This window comes from Callorhinchus milii, unplaced genomic scaffold (genome assembly GCF_018977255.1).
Source record: "Callorhinchus milii isolate IMCB2004 unplaced genomic scaffold, IMCB_Cmil_1.0 Scaffold11, whole genome shotgun sequence".
NCBI lineage: Eukaryota > Metazoa > Chordata > Chondrichthyes > Chimaeriformes > Callorhinchidae > Callorhinchus > Callorhinchus milii.
Genome location: NW_024704752.1, coordinates 17,269,025 through 17,296,066, shown reverse-complemented (window position 1 = coordinate 17,296,066; position 27,042 = coordinate 17,269,025). Strand labels below are relative to the sequence as shown.

At 39.8% G+C, this 27,042-nt stretch overlaps 1 protein-coding gene across 7 annotated transcripts in view; it reads right to left on the bottom strand.

Annotated features, from left to right (window-relative positions):
• The window catches only part of schip1 (schwannomin interacting protein 1), a 49,831-nt gene that overhangs the window by 2,574 nt on the left and 20,215 nt on the right, over positions 1-27,042 (bottom strand). For 6 of the 7 annotated variants that reach the window (XM_007888432.2, XM_007888465.2, XM_007888441.2 and 3 more), the window contains 4 exons: positions 14,508-14,626; positions 13,953-14,070; positions 13,010-13,207; positions 7,853-7,976 (listed from right to left, as the gene is read on the bottom strand). In XM_007888432.2, the coding sequence (XP_007886623.1) occupies positions 7,853-7,976; positions 13,010-13,207; positions 13,953-14,070; positions 14,508-14,626 (559 nt within the window). Of the gene's footprint in view, positions 1-7,852; positions 7,977-13,009; positions 13,208-13,952; positions 14,071-14,507; positions 14,627-18,363; positions 19,020-27,042 lie in introns of those variants that run through there. The other variant, XM_007888473.2, reaches the window with a different exon arrangement.

Sequence of the window (27,042 nt, the reverse complement as noted above, 5' to 3'; positions counted from 1 at the left end):
CTCACAAAATATACAGTCAATCAATCCACTTTCCGGTATATTCTGTGAAATGCTTTGAGACGTCTCGTTGATGTGATGAGGCACGATTTCAAATGTAAGGATTATTATGTAAATTTTATTAGAACGTACACACATACAAACATATTGGTTCCATTATTGTCATGTATTTTTAGCTGCTGCTACCATTTCACTCTATAACATCACTGCTTCACACAAACCACTCAGTTTAAATGCAGAAACTGATACTGTAAACAAAGACAAGATTTTCACTTTCATTATTCACTCAAGGTTTCCAATCTTATGCTGTTTCAACCTATTATAAACAAATGGGTAATAACAATAATCCTTCAGTTGAATACAGGGCCTTATCATGTTGAAATGCCTTAAAAGTGCTTCACAGATTTGTGGAAAATCAATTTATTTTAAAATGATGGATTGCAGTCGGAGCTCAAGAACAACAATTGCATTCTGTGGCCACGTGATCATCATTGGGGTTGGAGATTATTGTCACAAGAGACAGGAGAAGCAGGTTTTCTGTCGACCGGAAATAAAACGGCAGCAGAGGGCAGACAGAAGCTACCCAACCTGGACCCTGATCTGAAAGGCGGGCAAATCGGGAAGCGAGAGGAAACTGCTGTTGGTAGGACATACTCTTCCGGGGAAGTTCATGTCTTCTTTATGATTGAGGGAACAGAAGGCGGGAGTGGAATGCTCTGTAATATCTCTAACTTCAAGAATAACCTCGGCCACAAAATACACAGTCGATTAATTTTGCAGTGTTTCAATTTGATAAGGCGTTGTATCAAATGCAAGTATTATTATTATTATAAGTTAAGTGATCTATAAATTTCATGTTAAAATCATATTGTTTGGTACTGATACCCAGTTTATATAGGAAATTTGATTTGGTTCAGGTTATAATATTTTCATGGACCTGTTTTTGATCAATGTGTTTCCACAGCTGGCTCAATGCAGACCTCAGGAAGCCAGCAATTTTTTATTCTTAAGTAATGTTAAGGTAAATACGTTAGCACTGCTAACATGGTACATTTTAATTTGGAACAGCTGTGAATCTGAAAGAAATCTGAAAATCTACAGCTGTCGTGTAAATTGAGCTCTACCTCACATTAAACGAAAAGAATCATCTCTGTCCTGATGTTCAACTTCCAAACGCAGCGCCAATTAAATTTGATTTAGTTCTTTCGGAAAACAGCCTGTCAGGATTGTTCCTCTACATGCCGTTAGTTCTACAGTAAATATATTTGCTTTGCCACCACGAGTGAATTGTCAGTCAATACAATGAACAGGATTATGCAGCACAGCTAACCCTCACACTGACTCCATCCAACCAACCTGGCTTTCCATTCTCTGTCAGAGAGCTTTAGGAATCAATCTGGATCATGATCAATTGTCTGGTCCCTTTAGCAACAACTGAATTAAGTCACAAAGCGCATAATTGGATCACTGTATTTAATATATTAATTTATTATTTTATACTCATGTTTCAAGAAATGCGGTTTGAAAGATCGCTGCTAATCTGCGTTGACGGGATTGAATGGCTCTAAAAATACAGCCCCCGTTATGGAATAGAACAACATCCCACTCACTTTGTGCATCTGGATCGTGTAACGAAACACACAAGTGAGGCACTTTATCCAGTACCAATGAAAATGGCACTACAGTGAGTGTGAATTCACATCTTGCAGAGCAGCATTGAAATTATAGACACCACAAAGATAATGAGGCCCATCAATCTCTGCTCCATTGAACATTAGTATTGGGAAAATTGCCAATTTCTCAGGACTTTCATTATATGGGAATTATCACGCTCATGGCTACTAGTGATATACTACACCTACTTTATTGCTCAATGTGTGGGCCTTTGCACTTGTGACTTCATCACTTGCATGTTTTGTGGCTAATTTTGTGCTGGTTATATAGTGCCACACTAATAGCCCTAGAGTAGGCCTCTATGTATTGAATCATAAGCAAGTCACAGCATGGGCCTGAGGGATAAACGACTGATGTAAAATTGCTGCCTTGCAAGTGATTTAAGCATCTGTTACACCATTACTCCATAGCAATCAGGTCATGTAGAACTATGGTCATTATGTGATCCGATTGCATTAAAAGAATCAAAGTGCTATAGGTTAGATTTGCCAGAAACACGGACGAGATGGGCGGGAGGGAGGGAGATGAGAAGTGGATAAATCAGTATGAATGTTCCACTCCAAAGCAGGACACAAATCATATGCAGGATTGACTGCGGGTTAGGTTTCCAATCTTGGGTGGGCTGCTTTTTGAAAGCTTTTGAGTTTAATTGACCCACTTTCTCCACTGGGAAAAGAAAACCCAACAGATGATTTAAGACTGGAGGACTCTGAGCCAGGTTAAATCAGGAACCTTTTAAAAATATATCTTCAGGTGTTGCTGGAAAAAACCCTGTGGTGGTAACAGCTAAAAGAATCGCATTTAATGCTCTCAGAATGTTTCCGTGGGTGAGACCAATATCACATCTCTCAGGATTTGTTCAACTCATTTTCTTGCTTTTTGTTCAACTCGAGCCACTGAAGCCTTTTGAAAGAAATATTAACAGAGTGGCCATGTCTCTTTTCGTTCTTATTAATAAAAACAGAACCAATGTGTAGTTCCAACTATACCGTGCAAACACAGCCCATCCTGGCAGCCAATCATTCCTCCCCCAACTCCCAAACACGGTACTCTTAAATTAGATTTCCCATGTGACATTAATCAGCAGGCAGATGAAAGTGATTCGCTGCGCACTTGCTCCTGGAACACTTTCCATCCTTACCAGACAACAATGTAAAACCCTGGACGCCATTGCCAAGCATTGAAAATTAAAACCCAACTATTATCATTATCTGCCCAACACAATCCATCACTCCCAAAATCCTCGTCGCCATGGTGTTGAATTTACCCAGCCAGACACAACTCATCACAGTCCTGGCCGCAGAGAGCAAGCTCGTGGTATAATCAGTGGCATCTCCCAAGATTGGTTTTGATTTCATGCTTCCAGAATACCTATCCTACCGTCCTCCCATCATAGCATCAAGTGTCCTGGCCCCATTATATTTCTCTTGATTGTTCCTTGTTTTAAGTTCTATCCAAGGCATGTGCTAACCCCATGATATAAACGTGACCTCCTGTGTCTGCTCTTGGGCTGTCTACAAGCCACACATGAGCGGAACGCACCAGGGCAGCTCATTTACACACTTTCTTTCCATCCCACAAAATATGCAGTCAATTCACTTTACAGTATATGCCGTGAAGTGCTTTGAGACGTCTCGATGATGTGATGAGGCGCTACGTCAAATGCAAGGATTAATATTATTATCCCGTTCTTGTAAAGTAAACTTCTCCCTTCATTGGCACAGGGGAAGGTAAGGATTTATGTGTGGGGAAGCACAGAGCTCAAACCAGTGGCTTGCTGTATTGTGATAGAGTGAAATAGCAGTGTGGCAACTCCACCTTCAGTTTTTGTAAAAGTCAGCTACAATTCATTACGCTAAGATGAATGGAAACAGAAACAGGAAGACGTGGTAAATATTTAGAAAATTTAAGAGGATCTGTGAGTTGGTACAAACTTGGCAATTTCTTTCACAATATATGATTTTTGCATTATTTGCCAAATAAGGACTGATTGGTATTACAAATGCTTTGTTTTCGGTGTGAATCATAGATAATCCTTTGCTCGATACCATTTCCCTAAAAATATTAACTTGAATTTCTCTGGGCAAAACTCATTCAGTTTTTAAATCCAATGGATGAATTTGGCCCTTTTATCTGCCAGAAACCCATATGAGTAGTTCCCATTTGCCCAAATCCTAATGAAGCCCTGAATGATAACTCTGGTAATCACAAAGGTCAAGGAATTGGAAAGTGCATATCGGAGATTCTGACGTCATAAAAGCAATCTGTCGAAACGCAGTCACTTCCTTTGAGTTGGCTAAAGTGAATTTAGGATCTTATAGTACAGAAGGTCACTCACCCTTTGTGCTTATGTAATTTCTATGAAAGCTATCATTCCCTTGTCTCTTCCTTGTAACCTTTTATAGTTGTCATTTTCAAAGATTTGTACAGTCATTTCCTTTTAAAAGCGACTATGGATTCTCCTTCAACCACCATTTTCTTTTAAAAACCATCTGTTTAAAACAATTTTCCCCAAATCTCCCTTTATCTTCTTGTCATGCTCTTCGATTCATTGCCTCCAATTATGGACTCAACGATCAGTGGCGACAGTTTCTTTCCCAATTCACCTTGTCAAACACCCTCATCATTTCAACATATAATCTCCCTTCAGACTTCCCTTATCTAGTGAAAACAATTCCAGTTTTCCTAGTCTTTCCTCATAACTAAAACTTCTAAACTTCCCTGATATCATCCGAAATAATCGCTTCTGTAACTTTTCTATGATCTTGATACCTTCCCTAAAATGGGATGCCCCAAACTAGTCACAATGTCTTTATTGTCTACCGACAGAAATCCCTTTGAAGTTAAGAAATCCAGATTTCTAGTAAATTTGGGCCCTTAAATATTGAAAATCTGTGCCTGTCCACAGGAAAGGGAATCTTTGATCGGGAGGGAGGGGTGGGGCCAGAAGGCACATGAAAATAAATGAGAACTGCTTTGTAATACCATTATTTACATTTACTGAACAGAATTCACAGACGATTCCCACCACCGAATTTCCAAACGGGTTTAAATGTTCTCATAGTGCCCCCTGCTGGCCAAAGCCAATAGTGTCCATGGCAACAGAGTAACCTTTTTAGAAGTGTCCCATTAATAATAATAATAATCCTTGCATTCGATATAGCGCTTTTCACGTCGGGAGGACGTCCCAAAGCGCTTCACAGAACACACTGTAAAGTGAATTGACTGTATATTTGTGGGCGAACGCGGCAGCCAATTGCGCACAGCAATGTCCCACAGACAGTCGTAGATTGAAAATGACCAATTTTATTATTGTTTTTGGTTTTTGGAGGGATTATTATTATTATATCTACCAAGATCTGTTGAATCGTTTACTGAATAATTTGATAAACCTGCCCAGTAGGTCAATTTTAACCTCTAATTGGGCATGTTACTCATACACTCTGCAAAACGGAATACCCCCAAAGTAAAATTAACCCTGTCCGTTCTCTTCCAACAACATAATGCAGTATCTCTCGGACTTTAGCACACTGAAATCTTCTCATCTTACAACTGGCGATACTCAGAACTACAGTTTGTGCTCAGCGGGGCAGCAAAGATCTACTGATGCTGATCACTTGGGCTGATTAACAAGAGCGGATATGTAGATTTTGTAGCATCTCCAAAAGATACGAGATTTACATTCGGTAAAGGCCCGTAAAGCACCTTGGGACGAACTCCACACGTGAAAGGTGCTTATACAAATGCAATTTGTTGTTGTTGTGGTTGTTGTATCTGAGACAAGGGTGAGCCCGAGGCAGGTTAACCCAACAAGCCACTCATAAGCAGCTAAAAACAACTTCAAGATTACCCATCATTTATTCTTGTGACCAAACGTTAAACCAAAATTATATATGTGGCTATCTGTCGCTGTGAGAGCGCTGCATTCCTGTGTCAAAGGGCTCCCCACACACACAGAGCTGATGGTTGATTGCTAAAATAAGTTGTGGCTTTGTGAGACGCAATCACAAATTCCAAGGCTGCTTTCATGATAGAACATCAAGCAAATATTTGTTTCCCCGCACTGCTTCATAATAGCTTCAGTTCAAGGGGAACAGCGTTCATATTCCAAAATAGCCTTTCAATTTATGCTACATTTATCCTCACTGCGACATTCGTTGGTTTCAGTCAACAGATGAAAGGCACCGAAATGGGGTTCATGTAATTTACTGTTGCAAGCAAGGAATGAGGTACATTTACCCCAGCACACGATTGCAAAACAGAACAGGAGGATTGGTTTTTGGTTGGGGCTGATATGATTTTACTGGGAAGGGCTGTCCACCAAGTTTCCACCCAGAAGTAAGCAGCCCTGAAGGTTGTACACTTATGGAAAACATCTACTTATGCACAAGAACAGCAACAGGATGGAAGTGCACTTCACATGTTCCAATCCATTACACTCCTAGCAGGAATCTAAACTGCAACATCACAAGGCCATTCATTATACACAGAGATTAGTTTTTTGAAATCTTGAGTTCCCTGCAACTAAATTCTTGCTTCTCAGCCAGCCGTTATATAATGGTTACACATATTTCATTAAAATTTCCCAAAGTAGCTTTTTTCCCCCGCCTCCTGAATCGTGAGAGATAACACCAAAGCAAATAGATCTGGCCACCAAGACACTTGATGGTTATGGTTAGAAAGCTGAACCTTGTAAAACATTACATATGATAATGTTTTTGTAATGGTTGGTGTTGTGTTTACACGGCTGCGAGAGAAGTCATAACGCTCTCTGCGGTATAACAATGGAGTACGGAAAGTCTAATTTACATTCCCTGCTCCACATGGCATTTTATTGAGGCTGTTAAAATCCAGGCCCCTAAATAAATAAACAAACAAATAAATAACATAACGAACTGGTGTATTTTCACCTTTTTAGTGACATCAATAAAACAATCTGTTAGAGGTGTTTGGGTGATTTAATGAACTGTCCAAGAGGCTTGTTCTTAGGGCGGAGTGGGGGAGGAAAGGGAGCTGGAGAATTGAAGTGCTCCTAAAATCATCTCTTTCAAAAAATTGGTCAATTTGCCGCTATCTACATGGTGTAAACACAGCACTGATGTGTGTGCACTGTGGTTCATTTATTGCAGCCTCTTATCTGGGAACCGCTCAACAAAGCTTCACAGTGAACTGTATTGCACATAAAGAGTCTCATTGATCATCTATACTAGTGTAGTCTACGGAAAGGATAAGGCTTTACGGCCCAATGTCTATGTTTGTATTACATATTTTCCAAACTAAAAAAAATCCTATTTCTTTTCAGTAACTGATGCATCGGCATAAAACACATTGAAATGAACAGCTGGATCCGTTCAGCTCCAGCTGAGGCAGATATGCACCATGTAGGCACAATTAGTCTTACATTCTTCACCTAATGCTATATTTTTACGGCCCCTGCTGTTCAAAGAGGAAAAAAAAACAAAGTCGTAAAAATAACGATTTGTAACCACTTATTACACCAAGGTTCAACTATAATTACCCATAAATCCAAATGATTTTAACACATGTCGGCGTTTGTGGCAAGTCCTCTCTTTCAAAGATTTGACAACTCTTACTATCCAGATTGACCACAGTGTTTCTGGCTGAATTTTGCCTTTGTTGAAATTTGTGCTCCTCAATTGGAAGAATAGTGGACGGCATAAAGGAGATCCTCATGTCATGGAAAGGCTTACCGATATCAACATCAAAGAGGTCTAGGTCTTTGTCACATCCACGTAGCTCAAGACCAACCTCAACCAAACATCCCCTACAGCACTTCTATGAGGTTTCCACATCCAACGCCAGCCAGACTGAGACTCAAGTAAGTTTGATGTGCAATTACTGCCAAACTAAGGTTGCTTTCTGCTATATTGTTCCCTAGGAACTGGGTTGACCCCACCTACAGCCAACGGATAAAGAATACCTCTATCAATATGTTTGGATATGACCCCAGGTGCATACAAGTGAATATTTATGACCCACCCTGAAGTATTCCATGACTACTGAATGCCTCAAGTCACACGTAGGAACATTTATTGCCATTGGAATTTTTTTTTATTATTTTCAAAGAGAGACGTTTGGAATCCACCCTGGATATTGCGTGTAATTACGTTTGTGGTTACAGGAACCAAAGGAAGAACAGAATCTAAGATAAAATACTTACTCTCAATCTGGGAGTGTAAATCATTGACTATGACTTGCAGCTGCCCGATAGTCATATCTCGCAGGTCAGTGGGTTTCAGACTCCGCTTCATTAAGTTCTCACTGATGTGAGGCATGTGAGGCAACTGCAAGAGAACACAATATACTTAGCATGAACATGTCTGAAATGGCTCAAACAGATTTTTTTTACACCCATTAGATTAACGTAGTACTGGGACATAGCTTCCAAATGTCAATCTTGTCCGCTATTGAATCTGTAACTATATTCAAGATGCAAGTTGGCACTTTCCCTTATATGTCTGTACTGGAATGAATAATACCAGCTTTTGCTTGCTCCCATAGGTGGAAAGTACCCGTGTGGTTATCAAGTGAAAGCAGGATCAGATTTAAGTGTTATAACCATCTCTCAAGACTGGATTGTCTGTCAACACTCACCATCTAGACTCATAGATAAACAATAACCTTTGCATTTTATACAACACCTATCACGTTGGGAGGATGTCTCAACAAAACTAAAGGTGAGGTAACAGATGGCGGGGCTGCATCCTGAAGAGTTAGACCTCAATAAGAGTTAATACCTTCTGACTAAGAGGTGATTATTGGAGGCAACCAAATAACAGGTAACAACAATATCAGATTGCTGGGTGAAGCACCAACAAATATACAGTTTCATTGCTCTCCACTAATTTAGAATTCACATGCTTAAGAGTATGACATCTTGAAATATATAAGAATTCAATAAATTATTCTGAGCAAGCACTATCCACAGACCTAGGTTTGCATTTGCAAAAAGGTCATGTTTGACAGATGCACACGTGAATGCCATTATCTCCGACAGTTGGTCACCGCTGGATATTCAAGGATTCCATAGAATCATTCCAAGGAATGAATTGTAGATTTTTTCCCCTTTAAATAAATATTCTTCCATATATAAAAGAAAGTTCTTAAGTGGAGTGAATGAAATATACCACCATGAGACCTTCAGCCTCTCTGCCCCCATCCTTTGGAACTCTATCCCAGAACCCCTCCATCTCCCCCTTCCCTTGCCTCCTTCAAGGTCGGTCTCAAGACATTTCTCTTCGACCGTGCCTTTGGTCATCTTCCCACTCCCCCTTTGCCCTCCACCCTTTGATTCCAACCCCCCCAGCTTGGATGAAAACCCTTCACTGTCCAGCGCCTTGGGACGTCCTTCTGACGTGAAAGGTGCTATATAAGTAATAATAATCCTTGCATTTAATATAGCGCCTTATCACATCTTCGAGACGTTTCAAAGCGCTTCTCAGAATATACTGTAAAGTGAATTGACTGCATATTTGTGGGCGAAATGCGGCAGCCAATTGCGCACAGCAGTGTCCCACAACAGTCGTGGATTGAGAGACCTAATTATTATTATTAGTTGTTGTTGTTGTATGCTAGTGTAGTTTGGGCTTCATCATTAGTCAATAACAAAGCAATTGAAGCAATTCTAGTTTACTGGAACTGACATTAGGTTCTTGTGGGGTTAAAAGTGTTTGCCAAATTTTACAGAAACTTTAGGTGAACATGTAGAACAGATGTGGGTCACTAAATATATAGTACTATGCAACGCAGAGTGATTCTGCATTCATTTTTATAAGACTATGGTATAGAAAGTGACCACTCTATGGATTGCTCTTTTTCTGGATTCTGTTGAATAATGGGATCATTTGATCTTTACAAGGAATGATATAAAGTCCTGAGATCTCAGCGGGTCTTAAATTACCAGGACTATACTGCTGAAGATACCAGCAAATCACTCGGGGATTCTGTTCATTTTAAATCCAACATAACTGCATGTGATGTTTGTCTATTTAAGAATCACTGGATAAGCATAATTTCCAGGGCCCTGGAGCATTGTGCTATTTCTGCCCTTCACTTACTTCGCCCATTAAATAACCTGGGAAGAACACTTATCAATGAAACATGACAGGACCGCAGAACATGAATGAGATTTGAAGTAGCAAATGAGCATCCAGGATGATAAAAATCAAGCAACATTGGCCTTATTTACTTGTAGGTGCTGGATCATGTCGGTGCCCCTTTCTATTGAATTCTGTTTGGGGTTTAGTGATTTATTTTACCGGTGATAGCCCTGGAGGGAAAACTGCAGCATAAATGACACCAGAAAAGTAATCTCTGGGCAAAAAAGTGCACCTCCTGCAGAGAATCCTGTGTATGTCACTCTGACTGCCATCATTTGACAGAATTGTATCCCTCAGATAACATTGATTAATGACTACTTGATTGTGCACTTGGCACTTTCTGTGGACAAGTTGGCTGCTGTTCGCCTACAAAATACAGTCACTACACGTGACAATAAATCCAGTGAAGTGCTTTGAGATATCCATCTGATGTGAAAAGCGCTATATCAAATGCAAGAATAAGAATAATTATTATTAACTACGCTGTGGATCTGAAATCTATTTTTTACAGCACGTGTTCAGATCCGCCTTTCATTGGAACATTTTAATTTCTTTGATGCCAACTAAGTGCCAACTATGTGGAGTCCTGTAGCTCAGTGGTTAGAGCACTCGCTTTGCAAGCGAGACACCTGGGTTCAATTCCAGGCAGAGGGCGAAACCTCGGGCAAGTTTCCTTACTCCACACAGAGCCTAATAATAATCCCCCCCAAAACCAAAAACAATAATTAAATTGGTCATTTTCAATCCACAACTGTTTGTGGGACACTGCTGTGCACAATTGGCCGAATGGCCTACTCCTGCTCCTCCATGTTAATTGGCTGCCCTGTTTCGCCCACAAATATACAATCAATTCACTTTACGGTATATTCTGTGAAGCGCTTTGAGACGCCTCGAAGGCGTGAAAAGCGCTATATCAAATGCAAGCATTATTATTATTATTTATTATAAGTCCCTTCAACCTCATTCCAACCACACCAGAGATTAGCCCACACGCATATAATGATATAACTGTATTTGCCACAAGATATTTACCGTACACAAATTAAACTTCTTCGATGATCACAATTATAATTAATGGTAGATTATTGCATTAAATTAGAAATAGGCTTAGCATTCTCAAAACATTTTAATAACACTTTTTTTAGTGATCTATTTTAATCCCAGTTGCGAAGGAGTAACTTGGGAGCACTCCAGCTCAAATGGTCTTCATAAATGCCTAGTGATGGGTTTTAAAGTAAAAGAGGATTTTCAGAATAGTGCAAAAATGGAAGCCATTTAAACTATTTCATTCTGGTGATTCAATTTACCCTCTCATTTCATATCCATTTAGCTTTTTGTGCCTTGTATTTCACTTTCCGTGGTTCAGACCTCTGTATGATCGTACTTAGTTAGTTGGTTTCCTTACAGATAGAATTTTCCTCCCAAACCAAAACCTTTCAGTCCTTACAATGAAGCCACTTGAACCTTTCAACTTTCAGCTCGTTTACAGCATCTGGCAGACCCTGACTCAATTCGCATCCCATTTCTGAAAATTGAACTTTCCTACTGTGAGTTAATAACTCATTTTGACACTAAACCGAAGGAGGAATCTGGAGCAAAGAACATTAACTCAAAGCTTGGTGTATGCATTCGGCAAGGACTTTTGACCAGCTCTTTCAGATCCTTCGAGTCTGTTTTTTTTCACACATCTGTGATGATACGCAATCTGAGCCATGATAAGTCTCCATACAAATCCTTTGAACATGTTAAATGATTTAGGTTTTATTTTTAATGGCGATCACACTGATTGTGAAAAATACTCTCTCTTCGTAACCAGATGATTGTTAATTTAACTGGGTTTACAGTGGCCAAAAACCTTTAATTGTACCTTGAAAGCAGAAATGCTTCAATTAATCTTGGAGGGTGAAACAGTAAATTGCAGCCTTTTAAAGTAAAGCCCACCACGTTGCAAAGCATTGAGGAGAAGAAATTAATCCGATAGTGTTAGGGTCTTTGCACAGCCAATAAATTGCTGTGCCGAGTTACAGAATTTAATCTTCAGAGTGGAGAGATTCTATTCTATTTTGCAAGATCGACAAGGCCCAAACTAATTCAGAACGGCCCCCTAATGCAGCACAAAACTCAATTAGCATCTGCCATGTTAACGGCCTATCGCGTTCTCCAGATCAGTCTGTGCTTATTAGGTACTTTGGAACATGACTTGCAGAAGCATACGGAAAAACCATTCGCAGACTCGGAGAGCTGCGAGCGCTTAATGCTCTCCCTGGCTTCTGAAATAAGCGGCCAGACGCTGAAAAGATTGAACCGCACACAGGCACAGTAAAATTAAATGTATGTTCTTTCATTTATTACAATCTTGTTTTGATAGTTCCCATTTCGCAGCACCAGCTACACTTAAATATATTTACTGTGTAAACATTGTGCAACAATATTATTGTGATAATTTGTATCAAAACATCCTGAGCAGAATGATGTGTTTATCTCCAGAAATACTTGCCTGGAGGTATCAAGTACACTGAACTTGTTATTAAAATATTGCAGTTCACTTGAAAATATTGTTATTGACGGGAAAATCAGAACGTCAGGAAGCCATAGACCCATAGAGATGTGAGACAGAGCAAAAGGCCATTCAGACCATTATTTTGTGTTGGTGTTTGCTGATCCCCACGAAGACAAACACCATTTCCCCATTTATTGTGTAAAATGTAAATAACTTTCCTGAGGGGTGACGTACAATTGCTTTGGACTTCATCACAAACATCAACTAGCGCTATTCCTTTTAACCCACCCATCAGGAAGCCCAAAACATTAAAACAAGGAAATCTGTCCTGGATGCAAACAAATTACCCTATTATTACCCTAAGTGACAACTGTGTATCCCTTTAAAACAACAACAACAACAACAAAATTACATCTGTGTAGCGCCTTTCACGTCGGGAAGATGTCCAAGGCACACTTCTGTCACATAGATAATAGTTTGGAGTAACAGTAATCTTTGCATTTAATATAGCGCCTTATCACGTCGTCGAGACATCCCAAAGTGTTTCATAGGATATAACGGGTAGCGCTCTGGGAAGCTACCCTTCGTGAGGGGCGCTATATAAATGCAAGTTGTTACTGTAAAGCGGATTGACTGTATATTTTGTGGGCGGAATTAGGAAATGAGACCAAATTGTTCTGAGCTGTGATGTGTATGTGACGCAGCCACAAATACTTACTAGGTCGGCCACAGGTGATTTCTTCCTGTTCTGTTTCTCTACTTCAACCTGCATTTTAGCCATTGGTTTTGCCATAGCAAGGGCCATCTTCGCTTCAGCCTGCAACTTCTTCTGCCTCGTAAGGAAATCCATGTCATCCAGTGATTCAGATTCCTCCTCAGTGGTGTCTCTGTCGGAGTATGACGAACTTTGCTTGCTCTAAGAAAATAGGAATCACCCCCCCAAAAAATGTTTTTTTTAAAATGTGAAATGCAGACCAGCTACTGCATAAAAATATATTAATTTCTATGAAAAACGTAGCTGCCATAAAATATCCACGGTGTTAATCCTTCAAAAATATTTTTNCAGTGAACGTTTTTTTTTGCAATGATGGCTGTGACCCATTTTGCTCCTTCGCTTTTATAAATGAAATACAATTTTGCTTGAATCGCAACGAAATGAATCTGTCTAATATGCTTTCCCGGCAAACTATATGAACTTCAATTTAACCACCGTTTGATGGAGACAAATAAGAACCGGGATCAATTATTAACAGCTTAATGGATCATTTGTGCTTTGTCTTTACAAATGAATCATTTGCGTGGGCGAATTCTGGTTTTGAATAAATGACGGTGTTTCAAAATATGACGACAAAGCCACTGGATATGATTGAAACGTTCTGAATAATGACAAGTTAGATTAAGTGATTTGAACACTTATTAACAGAAACCAGCTACATTATCAAAGGTGGAAATAGAAAATGCTGCATTATTTGATTTCAGTAGAATCAGTTATTGTACAGGGTGACCAAAAAGTCATAATATCTACCCTACTATCTAAAACACCCCCAGAATATCATCATTTCTTTGAGACTTATAAGACATTGTAATGGTACCACAATTTTTTGGTCACTCTATAGTATCTAGTTACAACAACCACAACAAAATTACATTTGTATTCTTACCATTGGAGACAAAGGAGTGTCCAAACTAGTCTCAGTCTTGCTATCATCTGCATCACTGTCTTTGTCGCTTCCGCTATCATTAACAAAACAGATCTGCAGATTCATTCCACTCTGAAGGCTGCAACAGAATCACAGAGTTGTGCCAATTAGAAGCCAGAGCACAAGTTCACGACCAGAGTAGTCTACGCAAATGCAACCACTACACTTTGCAGTAAATCCTGTGAAGCACTTTGAAATATCTGCTCAATGAGAGATCACTATATCTAACGACAGTTATTCTTATTGTGACATAGTGAAACATCAGTAGAGTATGAGATACTTGGAAACTACAATTCATTTCTATTGACTTTAGCAATCTCAACGTTGGTAATATTCGGAGGAGAGATGACGTAGAAGGATTGATAAGAGAGAGAGAGAGAATGTTGGTTTGAATGTAGGGTAAGGATGATGTTGAGCAAGTTTGAGATGAGAGTTTGCTGTGATGCCTGACCTCTCCCCACAGATAAATGTTAACATACTTTTTTTTAAAAGAGATTTTTTCCCCCCGACACTTACCGTGAAGAGAGGCTAGGCTTGCCACTTTTGCTGCAGCTGGTGTAAATTCCTGGGCCATCATCGAAGAAGCTGCCCAGTGCCAACTTCTGTCGGATTGATTCCCTTTCATTCTTTTGAGCCTGAAAATGAACAGAGAAAAATATTTCAGACAGCGGAACAATCTGGAAAGATGACTGCATCTCCCCTCAGCTGGTTTGAAAGAGTCAGAAACATGTTACTAAAAATTAAGAGACATATACCACGGGTGTGGAGATGACTTAACACAATCTGATAATGGCAGATAATGGTACGTTAATCATACTAAAACCCTCCACTCCACTGTTTATTCTTCACTTTACCTATTTCCTTAATCCTTTAGCACTCTTTAAACTGGGCATTCACAATAGTGATTCAACTCCTTTGACAGTTATGCACAGACCTTATCTCTCCTCTGCTGTTCTTATCCATTTTTACCAAACAGTATATTAGTGAATCTTGTTAGTAAAGATGCCTGACTGTAGGTAATAGGAATATGACTTGCTTGTATGCATCGTTTGCGAACACATTCCTCCTCCACAAGCACAATTATGGACCAACAATAGCAAGTAAAGATTGCAACCCAAACTATCCTTCACTCCTTACATTGCGACACCAGGTAACTGAAATACAGCTTTTTGAGTATTCAGGAGATAAGGGAAGGTAACATCTGAAAGGAGGTATCATAATTGCAGGAACATATTGCTTTTAAGCACTTGACACATCCAACACTGAAAATACTGATTGTGCAAGTGATGGGAATATAAATGGGAATGGAGTTTGATATAAGCATTCCTGTGACATCTCTTGCAACCAAGTTTCAGTTGCTGGATTTTCTAAATGTCAGTGAAGCTGCGGTTCTGAATTGATCACGCGATAATATAGTTAGAAGCTATTGCAAAATGTTTTTTCCATTTGCTGAAAATACACCATTGCCATTTACACAATGTAAATGGCAAATCAATCTGCCTTCTTTAATGTACTACCATGAGTAAAAAAAACATCCCTCACTTGGCAGGCAATGCACATTACATCAATCTTCAAGAAGATTATGCAGTACTACAAACATGCATATGATCAAGAACACGCTACAGAATCTCCCAAACTGGTTATCTTTCCTCATTTTCAGCCTTTAGAATAATACACGTTCCCCATACCTGGAGGTTCAATTCCCTGTCGGAGCCAGAGCGCTTCCGCTGGTGGTTAAATGGTAGATGCCAAAGACATCCTGGTAAGAAATGAATCCGGGAAGAAAACATTCTCCAGTACAAGGTCTGGTTCCAAAATAACCCAACATGCTGGGCTCTCTGTAGGTCACAGGAGCCAGCATGTCTACACAGAGCAACTAATACAGTCCCTCTTCACAGATGAAGGTAAAAAGCAATTTGTTTATTGATTTTTTTATGGCTCTTACATCAATGAAATTCATGAGGGAACCAGTTGTTCAGCACTGTAAATTCCCAACAGAACATCTGCTCAAAAGGCAGATTATTATTGTTATCATTATTATTATTATTATTATGCTATGGACCTGGCATTGGTAATGGTACTTTCACATAACCAATCACATTGTTGCAAAACAAAAGGGAAACAACAGTTTATACACACTGTGTTTCTCAGTTTAGGAAAGATGGAGGACCAAACTAGTGGATGGCTTCTCTACACCAATTTATTTATTTTGGTCAGCCGGGTTCCTGACACACGCGGAAACCCAACAGTTAGCTTAAGAGTATCCAAACTATCATCACCTGCACTGACAACCTGCTGACCCGGCTCAGTGGCCATTTTGACTCACAATTCTGTAATAATTAAGGGTCTAATTTTATGGATCCTAAACCCCGCATTATAAGCAGGGGGCATCCTGCAAAACTAAAGCATTGTCTTAATGAGGGAAGAGGAAAATAATTTATAAACATATCCATGAAGCCAAAACAAACTCCTCCATTAAGAATTAGAAGTAATAAATATTGTTGATTCTTTATATCTACAAGCATAACCACAGCTTGCTGCCAGGTTATATATATAGCTTGTTTTTGTGGAGTCAAGTCATTCAAATATCCACCTGTGAGATCAACAATTCCCAGGAGTAAGATGAGAACAGAAAATCAGTAGAGTTCTTCAGTCCCCCCTTTGCAAATCCAAAATGGTTTCATCTTAAACCTACTGCCTTTCCAGTCTGCGTCTTCAAAGTGTTATTTCAATCGATTACTTTGCAATTGTGTGCTGCAGTGATTTAGCAATCTTAGAAACCTGCAGGAGACATTGATAATACTGTAGTTGCTAATGCAATCAATGCCTTCCATTCACACAAAGATAAAGTGACGTCTCAATAATGTCACCTGTTAACCACACTGTTCCTGCTGCAATCTTTCTGTTGGCTGACTAATATGCCAGCACAATGTTAATCAGGTCTTATCGAGTTAGTTCAAGGAGAGGAGAAGCAGCAGTTTAGCTGCAGGTTTCATGTGCAGTTTTTGCTGACGATATCTTTCAAATATTTATCTCTGAATATTCTTAACAAGACGCCCGGCCTGAAAGGACTGATTAGGATTAATGCGAGATCAGATGGCAATTTCGGACATGAAGTGAGCACCATGACAGGTCAATTTTCCTTCCAGCTGTTTTGTTTCAAACAAGATTTTTTGTAAAAACCCTCTTAACCCAGAGGCTCTTTGCGTTGGCCAGTAAATCATTTCCATACTCGGAAAGAGAGAGACGCAGCAACAAAAATCGAAAGCTGGAATTCAAGGCAGCATTCTCAAGCGTGATTGGAAGTAGAAATTTGTTATGTTGCCTGAAGAAAAATAAAATATACTCAACACTTCCATAGTAGTTTACAATTCTAAGCACAATTAAAAGACTCCTGGTTAGCAATCATTTCTCTGCCTTTTCTCAAGGGAGGAACTTTGCTGATTTTCCCACTCACTAACACACGGGAGCTGAGGCCATTTTACAACAACAAATTGCATTTATATAGGGCCTTTCACGTCAGGAGGACGTCCCAAGACACTGTGTAGCACTCTACATACTGCTTTGCTTGAGCTTAATACAATAACATTATTCTCTTAAGCCAGAAACTCAACCCTACCACTTTCAGATCAATGTAATTTTATGATTGTGATCATTCATATTGGATTGGCATCATGAGTTGTAACTGAAATATACAAATAAGCATAGCATTTATTCATAGAAAGTTATATTTTCCAGCTGCTATTCTAAAGAAACTGCTGCCCTTAAAAGTGCGTGTACGTGTGGGAGGGCGGTTGAAATTTACACTGTTTTATTGTGTGTTTCTTGTAATAACTTTCCCAAGAAATGTATTGTGAAATGACACAAATTTCTTTGCATTTTTGTTTTTACCAGCATTAAACTTACCCGTGGGTTAGTTTAATGCTGGGACCTGCAATGGCCTTGAGAGCATCAGATGCTGAGATCAGCTAACGTAGCACAGATCCGAGACCTGAAACTCATCACGGTCTTAGCCTTAGGACTATTGTCTTACAAGTTAAGATTGCGCAGATTTTTGGAAAATCTGTAATTTCCTAAGAACTCGGGAAAGCCAGCCTCCAAATAAAAAGTACAGGATTTTAAGAAATTTCCAACACTCTTCACCATCTTAAATTCAAGAAAAATCTTACAGGCAAAGACCAAATTCTTCAAAGAGAAAATTAAGATGTTCATCAGTAACCTTACATTTTCAATATGTAGAGGAGCCAATAACCGTATTCCACAAGCAGTGACAGGAAGTTGTCAACTATGGACCAAAAGCCTAGATTCTAACTCAAGCTTTACAGCCATTGGAACTGCAAATCAGTTAATCCCAATGATTTCAGATTCTTACCTTTCTATAATTGGCCACGAGATTTGCAGCGGACACATTTCCATTGATCTTGGCTATACCATCATGATTCATAGACATACTGTAAGTGGTTTAAAAATAAAATTGCTCTCATGAGCACTTGACTTTACATAGTACAACCAGATTACTTCACTTTAGCCATAACCAAAATGAACTCAAGTTTTTGTGTCCAATTTTCGGCCCGTTTCACTTCTCATCTTCCCTCTTCTTAGAATCTGAACAATTCTCGGTCTCGTAACATGAAGCACCAGTAAAACTCTTTGGTCAGTCTCTAGATCCCAATTAGAGTAATCCTGGGTTTGTTCACTGTTTCCCTCTGTAGCATGGTGTGAAGTCAACTGCATCAAAAATTCCAACACCTTCCTTCCCTGTGTTCTGGCCTGTCAGAGGACTAGACCTCCTTCTGTCACCCAACACTTCCCTTAACGACAAATCTCTGCTAGATTCACCCTCCAAAGCAACAGCAACAGATTATGCCTTTTATCTAATAAAGAAAAAGGTTTGCTTGTGAGCTGCTGCCAGTTAATTGCACCCAGAATTATTTGTCAGCAGTCTTGCTTGCGTTGCTGCTAAATGAGAAAGACAGCTTCTCTCCCCACCCCGTCACTGTTACTATGGGATAAAAATAGACTGCTAGACTGCGTTCATCAGTGCTGCACTGGCTTGTCGTGAATGACCAATGGGAAACCAACAGTAAGAGAACATAGCTAAACCAGGCAAAAATGCCAAGCACATGTCTGGCCTATTTAGGGAGGGGAGTTGGAGAAAGAGAATCGCAAGCTATAAATGTGTATGTAAAATGGAATGCCAACCTTATCTTGCACCAGGACATTCCTGTTAGCAATGTGCTAAACACAGATCCCCACTGCTAATTTCTCTCCCCTGTTCAGCAGATTTCACAGTCGCACAGAAACCATTTCATTATATATATTAGAACAGAACTGAACGACAGCAGGTTTTTGAAAAATTAAACAGAAACAGTTTGCAGTAATTGAATTGCCAGGCACTTGTTTGGGAGTAACATGGGAGTACAGTCATTTGCTTGGGTTTGTTTTGGTCACAGGACTATTTTAACGTGGTTAATGCAGGCATCTCTGCGTGTCTGCCACTGTTTGGAACAGATTTTTAATGACGTTACTTGCTGGCAGTATTTTCAATTCCATTGAATGTAATTTATTTTATATAAAAATGATATGCCTTGGGGGGAAGAGAATTTGTCTGGAGCTTGCATTCTGCTGAAATGACCTTAGCACTTCTCTTCCACAGAACCAGCTTCTGAACGAAACTCCAGTTTATTTCTGAGGTTCAATAAAAGGATTCATTTGAGAACATCTGTCCGAACGATTTGCCAACTTTAACTTTTCATTCAGAATGTTACCCTTTCATAGCAGAACTCCACTGCTTTATAAATTCTGGACACTTTAATGATATATGTGGTGTATGCAGTATGAATCAGATACATGAAATATATTGTGGTATTGCTTATATATATAAATATATATATATAATATACACACAATATGCACACACACAGTATATACCAGAACAATTGGAATTGTTAGGATGTTTTTCTTCCATCCTATTCTGGACTCCTTCCAGTGAGGTTCAGTTTCAAGGATACCCTCTGGTATTCAGCCTAAGTGGCCTTCATTCACATGCGACTTTTAACAAGAAGTGTGCAGGCGATTTGATTGTGGCAAAATCACAGCTGAGCCTGATCCTGACCTCACCAGACGTCTACAAATATTCCAGCAAAGGTTGACTGGGAATTCGAGCCGGGAAGGGGGTGGTGGAAGGGGGTTGAGTGAGGAAAGATAGGTGGAAGCATAGTTGAATAAATCGGTGTTATGGCAGGTTATTGAAGGTGGCGAGTGAGGGAGGAAAAGGCAGAGAAACTCTGGGCTGGAGTTCCAGAGAGTGGGGGAGAAATGGCTGAACGCTTGCCTGCTGATACAACAACAAGATTACATTTGTATAGCGCCTTTCACATAGGGAGGATGTGCTGATAATGGGACGAATGGAGCAACGGATGGACATGGTCTGTGCAGGCCTGTGCTTACTGAGCTGGATCCGAGATGCTACCCAGTGTGAAGGGCTGGCGCAATATAAATGCATGTTGTTATCGTCGTTGATCTGTTGGGAAATGGGGACCCAGTGCGCAAAGCAAATCAAATACTAGGTTACACGTTGAGATCATTTGATTCAAGTTATGAGAATCTCACAAAGCTGAACTGCTTTGGGCTATATTTACATTTGGGGAGGAGAAATACATGAATCTAGGTTTTTAAAATGCTGGGAGAAATAGATGACAGATGTGAGCAGCTACTTGAGTGCCAAAATAGATGACAGATTTAAAACTAATAAGCGCTAAGTAAGATCATAGATTCAGACAAGTTTCACTCCACCCACACTCACTCTGGAGATATCTAAAATAGACTCCAATTAAAGCGATCAATCCCATTGATAAACTTTTCCAAAAAGTTTAATGAGTCAACCGATAATCCCCCCCACCCAGCACGGCATTCGAGTTCATAGTGGAAGGAGGGCCACAATATACAGTTGATTCACTTTACAGTACATTCTACAAGACGTCTTGAAGATATGCAGGATAGCGTCTCGGAGCACTTAACAGTGGCAGAGCCTGACTCCGAGCCGGGGTGGGGGCGGGTGGGGGGGTGGTAACTGTAGGCACCGTCGAAAAGGAAGGTTTTCAGGTGAGACTTGAAAAAGGGGAGAGAGGGGGCAAGACGGAGGGATTGAGGGAGAGTGTTCCAGAGTTTTGAGGTGTAGTGACTGAAGGTGTGACAAAGAGCTATATCAAATGCAAGGATTATTCTTATTCTTATCACCTGATGGATGAGGCATAATACTACACACTCCATAGTTTAAAAAAACTGTTTACGTGTCTTTCACGACACTTACTGAAATGCCTGTTTTATCACAGCCCGGTAAAGCACCACAGTATTTTCGAAGTGCTGCAAGATATCCACAGATAATGATTCATCACTTCATCCCATATGCGTCATGCAATTAGGCACATGATCTGACTTACAATACAGACCCTCTCATCAGAATTCATGTTGCATCAAATGCACACTGACACATCTGATTCAGCTCTACCTCCCGACAGGAAAGGTGCTATATAAATGTTAAATCTGGATTTCCTTCACTCTTCACCCCCCCCCCCCCACGCCCCCACCATCCACTCCTTCCCCTATACCATCTGTCACAGTAACTCTTCAAGACTGACGAATTCATAAAAATTAACTGAGGTGCCGCACAACCTTCAGGGCTTCCTGCCCCAAATGTCTGCTGGATTGCGAATGATTTATGCCACATGACTTCCTAAGTTACATTTAATTATAATTGCGCGCAATTTGCCAATCTTGTAAACCGTTCATGCAATTAACAAAACTAGAGCAAAGGAGATGGTTCTGCACCTGTGAAGGTTTTGCCAGAAAATCTCTAGTTTACGTCTGTGATTTCTGTTCACGTTGGAGGACAAACGTCAGAAGGCTGACAATCCAATCAATCATAAATTCTACGGAAAAATCTATTCAGGGGAAAAAAAATGGGGCACTTTATATCTCACGGAAAAACAACTTCAACCTCATGTCTTAAGAAATTATTCACACTTAGGTCTTGTTGGGGAGCTGAGACTGCCAGGTAATACTCTGAACTTTCCGTTTTAAGGTTGAGTCAGTTTGGCTGGGTTGGTAGTAGTGTGATCTGTGTGTCGCAATGTTGTGGTTTCATATCCTGTTTTGAGCTTACAGTCTGGGCTGACATGCCATAGGAATACTGGGGGAGTTGCAAGAGGTACATTGTCAGAGGTGTAGGCCATCGCACAAGATTTTAAACCAAGTTCTATCTGTCTAGTGAGGTGGACGTTAAACATCTCATGACATTATTCATGACGTTTCTCCTGATGTCCTCCAAATGAACTGGTCATTCACCAACTTCATGGCTGCAATCTTTTGCCTACATTTGATAGTAATTACGCGGGAAACAGTCAGAGATGTTTTGACTTGATTAGACGCTATAAAACAGGTTTTTCTTTAAGTTGCTGATAACCCTGCCCCCGTTTCTGTAAATGTATATAGAATTTAACCCATTGTCTAGTTTGGAGTCTTTGCTGGAACAGCTGATTGAGTGAGTGGTTTGTGCTGAGGAGAACAGCACAGACTTGTGCAATATTCATGGATCTCACTGGGCACAGAACACACATCTCTGTCCATGTGTTACACAGAGACCACTTGTACAGCTATGATGTCACGCAAACAGCATACAGAAGATATTGTTTTCAAAGCGCTAAGATCGGCCAACACACAACTGAGTAAAAGCAGTTTTACTGCAATATTCTGATATTTGTATTTTAGTCTGGACGTTTACCTCATTGAGAACAGAGGCAAGCCATACACACCTGTGCAAGAGATTGTTTAATGATACCAGTATCTAGATACAGGTCAACTCTTTGTACAAGAAAACACAGAGCTTGAAAATCAGCTGAAAAACAATTCAATACAAACTATTTCATTCAATTTTTCTCATTCCAAGAAGAGATTATATTATGCAAAAAAAANGGACTGGATTAAGCAGTGCTCTTAATGCTGTGGTTTATCATTCACCTTTTATGTAACACATCTTCAGCACTAAGTTAGTCGAGGATTCTTCCATTTCAACCGATACAAACAGAAGTCGTAACAAAGGGTGTTACATAATCGACCATGTTGATAGGAGGTACAATTCAATCAGAAGCCATTTTACAGAGGCTGGTTGAAGACTGGTTTCTTCCTCCCAGAGAGTTACTTCTGTGTGATGAAGTCTGACTTCATCTAAGGTGAAATCATCACAAACTCAATGGGTTGTAATGAATTAAGGAAATATGTGCAAACCTCAGGACCGTTTACTTATCAGAAATCCCATTATTGGAGGTTTTATTTGAGAATTGCTATCTTAACAATAAACCAAATGCAGCTGTCAAAGTTATTAATGTGCTTGATATTGCACAAATTATGAAAAATGGTTCCACAAAGCGCTTTTATAGTTACACCTTGATTACCAATTTCACTTTATCAGTTGCTTTACTGTGTTGGGAGACGACCTGCTGAGTATTACTGAGAGACTCATTAAATGGAACAGCATGTTACAGTCTTCGATCAGACCACGTACAAACACACACACATGGGTGAGATTTGTGGAGTTTCATAATGCATTCAACGTGATAATTGTTTCATCAAACACATTATGAAACATAACAATTTTCATCTCACAATCTACCAGTTTCCTCGGCAATGTATTTTGAGGGGCTCGGATGGTAAAAAACCCAACCTGGACACAAATCCCTTTCCATTTGTTTTGCTCCATTTCTTGTTTCAAGGAGATCAGATCAGCACAATTCTATTCACCAGATATCAACCAGAGTTGTTCAGGCGGCTGCTTATTTTGGTAGAATGGACTACGTAAGTCTCTGCCAAGTGCCAGCCGACACCAACAGCATCTTCAGAAGCTTTTTTTCTAATTGATTCCCTGGGATTTCCACCATTTGCCAAATGTAACGCAGACCGCCACAGGCTTGCGTTTAATGGCACACGACAAAGAGACTGTGGGGAGGGACCACTAACAGCCCAAAACCTGCAAACGTTCATCAAAAACCAAAAACCTTCATCAGATAGTATACTTATAGTGGTGGTGGTGGTGGTGGGGGGGGGGGGGGGGGGTGGGAGAAGCTATAAATCCTTGCAAAATCCAGAAGCTCACCATCTGTCACAGCACTAACCTGAAAACACAGAGCTGACCCAACACAGGGAGCAAATCAAGTAGATTTCCCATCCTCTGCTTGTGACCTAGTTTCCCTGACAACGGTGGAATGAACTCATCACAGCACTGCAGGAGTCCGTCTGCACCCGACTGTGGGCAAGCGTGAGAGACAGCGCTCCAGGTGAGACCGTGTGATGCCGCACTGTGTTCCTTCCCTATAAAAGTAACCCACTTTGGCAGGTATGGAAAAAGACTCAAGTTAGGTTTGAAAGGCCACATCTGGGTCTAAATTAACCAAAGTTCACTGCAGCCTGTACTCCTGCAGCGTGTGTGACTTACAGGACCTAGAATTGGTTCCTGATCAGATTTTTCGTTGAACTTCACCAGAAACCAAAAATGCTCTTTGTGAATGGTTCGTCTCAGCTGTGCCAATAGCAGCGGCACTTCCAACTAATTGGGTTCAGTAGCCGTAGGCAAGATAGCAGGACTACTGCTTCTAAGCTAGTCTGTCGACCTGTGCTGGAAACCGCGGGTTAAAGTCATTAAGATCAGGCTGGTCTATGATGTGCTTATGGCCGAACAGCTTGGCAACACTTGTTGGGTGCAATTTTCCTTCATTTTCTACAAGTGTATCGGGGGAAGCAGGCCAAGGGAAACGAGAGAAACAATACAGAGTCACAATTGTTCATTATTTTTCACCTGTGAAGACATCTTGTTTTGGTGGGGAAAAACAAACATAGAAGGAACCTGGTTTACAATATCTAACATTTGATCCATGACAAACAAAAGTCTCAAGTTAAATGCTTTGGATTTATATTGTTACCAACAGAATTACTAATCGTGTGTTTATATCAGTTGGACCACTCCAATAGCTTGTAGCTTAGAGGTTGGAGCACTCGCCTCGCAAGCTGAGAGGACCTGGGTTCGATTCCCGGCAGGGCAAAATGTTGGGCAAGTTTTGCTTGCTTGATAAGGCACTAGATCAAATGCAAGGATTATTATTATTATTATTATTTAAAGCAAGTTTTGTGCAGGCTAAATGCTTTATTTTCATTAAGAGGATAAATGGAAATGCAGGTGTTAAATGTGAAAATACTCAGCTCCGCAAAACAACAAATTCAAATCCTGTCATGTGGCTATAGCATTGAAGAAAAGGACAAGGAATTCTTTAAATTGTTCCCACTTAGGTTTGTTACCATGCTCCCTACTGCATTCCAAATGAGCACAAACAAATTCCCAGTACTGGCCAAACAACCAAAACAATTCAGGAGAGGGAAAAGAAGTGTGGTTTCAAACACATCAATATTCAGCACTTTCTTACAGAGTTAACAATGTTAGCTTTATGTGGCCAAATGAATAGTCTCTGTTATTCAAATCGCAGCATCCTCCACTGTAAAACACTTGGCAAAGCAAAAAAATTCCCAGCCTGAAGGGTATGTTAGCATTTGTCACTGTCAAATGGTACATTCAGCTTAAAAAGCTACCATTGTCTAGTTATGAAAGAACCTGGTTAATCGCCCCGAGGGTTTTGAGGAAAAGGTGAAAAAATACGCAATTTCCCATTAAATAGTGAAGTAAAAATAGCAATGTAATGCAGAGAATAGCACCTGCAGTTCAATGTCAATTTGCATACATTTCTTCAGACCTAAAGAAATGGACTCAGATAAAAATGAATAGCATTTTTAATATTAACAGTGTTTAAACAGGACCTTAAGCAACTGTCGAGCTTTAAATGGCAAGATTTTAATTGCAACTAAATCTTTTTGTTATCTCTGATCAGATAAATGGTTGTATACCTGAAACCTTCAGTTTCAATATTAATGGTAAAGTCATGTTGCATTATTAAATGCGCTCTGGCTGAAAATATGATAAAACTAGAATCTAACACGAAAAGATGTCTTTCTCTGCTGAAAATGTTGCAGTATATCCTGTGAGGTGCTTTGTGACATGTCAACGACATGACAAGGTGCTAATGCAAGGATTATTATTATTAAAACACCTCCAACTGTTTTCTGGTTATTTTAGATCCAGATTAAGGATGATTAAAAATGCCATTAAAGTAGATAGAAAATGTTGGGGAAACAAAATGAATGCCTCATTTGATCAAAATAGGAACACTGTGCTATTTTTGCATTCAGACCAATTTTTAGGTTATCTGGTACATAATATTAGAGATTATATCAGTGTGTGATTGCTAATTCATAATTCCATCCATACATTTTATTATTACACTAATAAAAGCTATAGGAAACAAAGTGGGACATTTGGCCCATCGAGCATCTTCAATCAGTTTATTTTGTCTTGATAAATTATCTTTTTAATTCAACTCCTTTGCTTTGTCTCCATATCCTTTAATAATTCCCCTCCCTCCAAGTATCTATCTGCTTCTCGAACTCCTGCATTCCTTCCGTCTCCATGGCATTTGGTGCCGTGCATTCTGCATTGAGATATTTTCTGGATTCACTATTGTGGAGTCCTGTAGCTCAGTGGTTAGAACACTCGCCTCGTAAGCAAGAGACCTGGGTTTGATTCCCAACAGGGTGAAACGTTGGGCAAGGTTCGTTCCTCCACATGCCTCTGTTCACCTAGCAGTAAGTAGGAACTTGGGTGTTAGTCGATTGTCGAATTGCTTTTCCGGGGATAATAATCCCTCAAAAGATCATTTAAAAATAATAATAATTTGGTCACTTCAATCCACGACTGTTTGTCAGAGACTGCAGTGTGCAATTGGCTACTGTGTTTCGCCTATAAAATATACAGTCAATTCACTTTACAGTATATTCCCGTGAAGCGCTTTGAGATGTCTCGAAGACGTGATAAGGTGCTGTATCAAATGCAAGGATTATTATTATATTATATGATAACATGATAATTCGCAATGACATATAGAAGTTCCAAGTG